At 38.4% G+C, this 4,430-nt stretch overlaps 1 protein-coding gene across 2 annotated transcripts; it reads right to left on the bottom strand.

Moving 5' to 3' along the window:
* Positions 1-6: 6 nt before the first annotated feature.
* ndufb2 (NADH:ubiquinone oxidoreductase subunit B2) lies at positions 7-4,106 on the bottom strand. Of its 2 annotated transcripts, XM_081364187.1 has the most exons (4): positions 1,342-4,106; positions 449-593; positions 256-351; positions 7-142 (listed from the first exon to the last, which is right to left on the bottom strand). In XM_081364187.1, the coding sequence occupies exons 1-3, from the start codon at positions 1,425-1,427 to the stop codon at positions 277-279; spliced, it is 306 nt and encodes a 101-aa protein (XP_081220313.1). In that variant the 5' UTR covers positions 1,428-4,106; the 3' UTR covers positions 7-142; positions 256-276. The 2 variants fall into 2 exon arrangements, with proteins under 2 accessions (XP_081220313.1, XP_081220312.1); XM_081364186.1 differs by having other exon boundaries at positions 7-351; positions 1,342-4,084.
* Positions 4,107-4,430: the final 324 nt, after the last annotated feature.

Here is a 4,430-nt window from a genome sequence, read left to right as displayed (position 1 = left end):
AAACTCAAGAGTCGATGGTTTTTATTTATTTAATCCTTTCTTTTATAATGCAACTTTTACAATTAGACTTGATAATAAGTCCATACACATAACAGGAACTTTCAGTTTCCTCTACAGAAAATGTGCGGGTTTGCGATCACATCTGCAAATGCAAAGTGGAGAAGACAAAAATCAGTCATGTGTGATGTGGCAACACACCAGGTAAGAAATAAGCCATTTCCTCTGCATGTAAATGACTTGAATTCATATGTGTACATCGGGGTGTTGAGGGCAAGTCTACTCTTCATCATCAGGTGGGATTCCAAGCTCCTCATCGGTCCATGCTGAAGTGTCCGGCCATGGGAAATGACCCTAAAGAGACATTTAGTTAAGTGGCTGGTGTTCTGTTTATTGTGCCTAAGAACAGAGGCATTTCATCTCATCACGTGCTGATGCAGTTTCCGCTCACCAGGATGGCGTCCGAGTCATGCCAGGTGTGCCACAGGATCCAGAACCACATGGCCCCGCTGAGCAGCTCTGCCTGGAACTTCTGGTTCTTGGTGATCTGAGGAGGTTGTCTGTACTGGGCTTCAATGTGAGGGCCGCCTCCTGCCCTAAAACACACAGAAACATCTACAGTTAAGTATAGAACGAAATGTAATGGCTAGTGGTACTCATGCCAATCACAGTATTACAAACAATGATAAATGCAGTGATAAGCTGGGAGAATTATATATATATATATATATATGTGTGTGTGTGTGTGTGACTTCAGATGCAAAAGCCTCTAAGTGCCATCTGAAATTTTCTTCTAAAATGAGCATTTTTATCAAGCTCGTATATTTAGGTTCAGTAACTTTACTTTAATGACCATTAATAGGTCATTTTCATTGCCATTTAAGTGAAATTACTGAATTTAAATATAGAAGCTTGACAAAAATTATCATTCTAGAAGAAATTTTAGATGGCACTAAGAGGCTTTTGCATCTGAACTCTTCATACATATATATATACACACACAAAGTAGTAGTTTTAAGAAATGTAGGTTATCACTGTTTTTGGCCTTGAACCTTGGAGTACCATGGTAAATAGTATATAAAAATGTATATCATTCAACGCCATGGTATTACCGTTTGATACTGTCACTGTACCATGGTACGACCTGAGTACCTACTTTTATTTAAGGCTATCCTTTTATATCCAGATTCCAGCAATCTCTAAAAACTGACCAAGTTCGTATATTTCAACTAAATTACTGCCGTTATTCCGTTTCTAAAGTATCGTTTAGATTTTCCATGATACAAAATGTAGACTGTACTGGAGCATGTTTAGCTAGTTAGCCTTCGGATAATAAACACTCACTTTCTGAGGGTCATCTGCTGAGGTCCACGCCTGAAGAGCTGCAGGCCGCTTCGGAGGACACCCGCCGTCCTCCCGAGAGAAGACATGCTTATGCCTGTGCCAGCACTGTGTGTTTTTACGAGTATTAATCGAAGTGACTGCAGCGATCAAGACGGAGAAATGTCACCTTTACAGCGGCTGTTTCGTGTTTCCTTGACCTGCTAATAACGAGCGCTGTGATTGGTCACTTAAAAGAAGGCGTTTTAATGCTACTCACTGTCTATATGCTAGAGGGCGCCAGATACCCACCGAGAAAAGATCGTATAAATATAATCACAATATTCATGCGTCTTTGGTAAAAGAAAAAAATAAATAAAAATAAACGGTGTATAAAACATGAGTGTCATGATGATTACAGAAATTAACGAAAATATATATATTTTTTTCTGTCAATAATTTAAATATATCTACTTCGTTGGGTCATTTATTTATGAGCCTACATTTATTACACTGAAAAACTAAATTGTATTATTATGTTTCCTTTCCATTTTGTCAGATTCTGTAATTGGCCGTTTGTAATATATAAATAACAGAGACTCTTTGTCTTGAGTAGCCCCCTTTTTTATAATTTATTTCATGGGAAATACAGAAAAAGGTTCAGATTTTATTATTGTATGCATTTAAAGAAACAATCATTAGGAAATTAATGTTAATTCAGTCTCTGAAAATAGGACAAATGAGACAAGTGATAATTATCTGTGAAATTGTACTTTATTGGCACAAACAGCAATAAAACTAAACATAATTATTATTTTCTGACTTGATAGACTATCCTCTGTGGTTTTCAACACCAAGGCCGTCTATTGTCCAAGGCTGTGTTTCCCAAAAGTATCGTAAAGCCTAAATATATTGTAGAACTATTGCCACAAACATTATTTTTCTAAATAATAATAATGTAGCCTGTGGATAAGAAAATAAGCTTCAATCTAGTAAATGTTCATCTTGAAACAGTACTAACAATAAAAGCAATTTGTTAACTTAATAAAAATCACAGCAAAAAGACGTGTACCACAACCTGAAGGTGAGCATTTATACTAAAGGACCTTTTACTTGATACAAAAAGTATGAACTATCAATTAGACCGCAGATGGCATGTAGAAGATTGTGTACAAAGGATTTTTTAAAGCAAAGTTTGGATCATGTCAATCATTTAGAGGCCTTAGAAATGCATCGTATTAAATTATACAAATGGCTTTATAGGGTTAAGTTTGGTTATTTCAATATAACTTTTAAATTATTTAAGTCATCTGCAACACTTTATTTTAATGTGCCTTTGTTACATATACATGCCCTTGCCCACGTTACATGTATTTACTGTAGTAATAACTACAACCAACCTGGGACCCGGACCCCTGATTGAAAATGGTTACCAACCATCATAATTAAATTTCATTTTAAAGCTGTGAGATGTTTTGGCAAGTTGGCCGTTATACACCATTCCTGGAAGAAGTATTAGTTTCTAAGACATAGTATACAGTGTATTGTGTTGATAGTATATACTTATTACACATTATTTTAATCAATTGCATCCCTCATGTATTAGACAAAAATAATAGTAGGTTAAAAATAATGCAACTAACGAAATTGTATTCTTTAACAGACGATTTGAGCTTTACTTTCTTAAGGGAAGCCAATACACAAAAACATCTACACACAGTACAGAAGAAAATGCTCAAATACGCCATTTACTAATCATCATCATCCACAAACTAGAGCAGAGGAGGCGTGGGATCATCGACAACATGGCGGCTATGGAAACACAATCAATGAAAAAAGCGAGCAGCTCAAAGCCACGACGTTAACAAACATCAATCTTAACGAGCGCAAGAAACAGATTACTCATGCAGTCATTATGGCATCGCGCACGATGTGAAACCTCGGCCGGGATGTTTTCTGCATTCGTTTCCTGACTTGAGTACAGTGTACAGCACCGAAACAGGAAATGCGCGCTCCCGCAGCTCAATTCTTTTGTTGCAGCTGCAGCTCATATGCGTCCGTTATTATGACGTAACAGACGATGGCCTGACTTCTGATCAAGTCTATGTAGTCATAGCGGCAGGCGTGCTTACCCTTTAGAGTCGCGGAAATTCCCCCAAAAACACATAGGCTTGGATATAAACATCAATATCAACATATGCCTTTGAGAAGTTAATTTAGATCGAGAACGTACTTTTTCACATCATGCTGCAAGGGACCACGTAATTACGTCATGACGCAAAATAAAGAATCACTGAATCGTTTATAATAGACTCTTTAAAACGAACCGCGGAACGTCCAAATTAACTAACGTTAACGTTACTTTCCAATATTCCGGTGTTTGCGACGACAAATGCCCATTAACAGGTTTTATTAGTCAGCGTTTATTTTAAAACACACGAGTCTGATGACGTACACGTAAGGAGCTCAATCTGCTTTTCGGCAATGATATTTTCTGGAAAGACCGTCCGTGACCCCGCCCAGTGTGGGCTTTGTGCAGTGCTGCGAGCGAGCGAGGACGCCATCTTCTTGCGATTTTGTGACGAGAAACGAACGAATAATGTTTATTGCCAACTCCGTGGAAGGGCTCTTCTATAACGCCGTGTTTCAGAGATCCATTGAAATCTAAGTAAATCAAATGGTTGATGAGATTTGGAGTCAATGGCACCCTACTGTCGTCCACAAACACGGACGGATCTCCGGGCGCGCCGCTCTCCCCTCGCAGCTCAGTGCCCGCCCACTTACGGAATTCAGATGATGTCATCGGTAGCCAATCAACGCCGAAACAACAGAACAATGAGCTTATTATTGGTCAAGGGCAATGTCATTCATTCTATTCAGGGAGGGGGAAGAGCGGAGAAAATCGCCATTTTGAAAGCGTAACAAAATGAACGATATCGACACTGAAATAATACCCTAGCTCCAGAATTGCTTGAATGCAGCCCGTCTTAATATCCACCTATAATCTCAATGTCCCGAAAGTTAAAACCTGACGATGATTTGACTGTCGTAGGCAATCCTGTGCAATATAACAGCTCGATTTAACTATCTCTTTAGTTTCGTTTTCCTTTAAC

This window comes from Scardinius erythrophthalmus, assembly GCF_964197995.2.
Source record: "Scardinius erythrophthalmus genome assembly, chromosome: 4".
NCBI classification, from domain to species: Eukaryota; Metazoa; Chordata; class Actinopteri; order Cypriniformes; family Leuciscidae; genus Scardinius; species Scardinius erythrophthalmus.
This window is presented reverse-complemented; position numbering and strand designations above follow the sequence as displayed.

Coding starts and splice junctions, on each gene's coding strand:
- ndufb2 (XM_081364187.1), bottom strand. CDS start 1,427: ATGTCTTCTCTCGGGAGGACGGCGGGTGTCCTCCGAAGCGGCCTGCAG. Junction 594..1,341: donor CAGCAGATGACCCTCAGAAA/GTGAGTGTTTAT, acceptor TGTGTGTTTTAG/GGCAGGAGGCGGCCCTCACA. Junction 352..448: donor ATGACTCGGACGCCATCCTG/GTGAGCGGAAAC, acceptor ATGTCTCTTTAG/GGTCATTTCCCATGGCCGGA.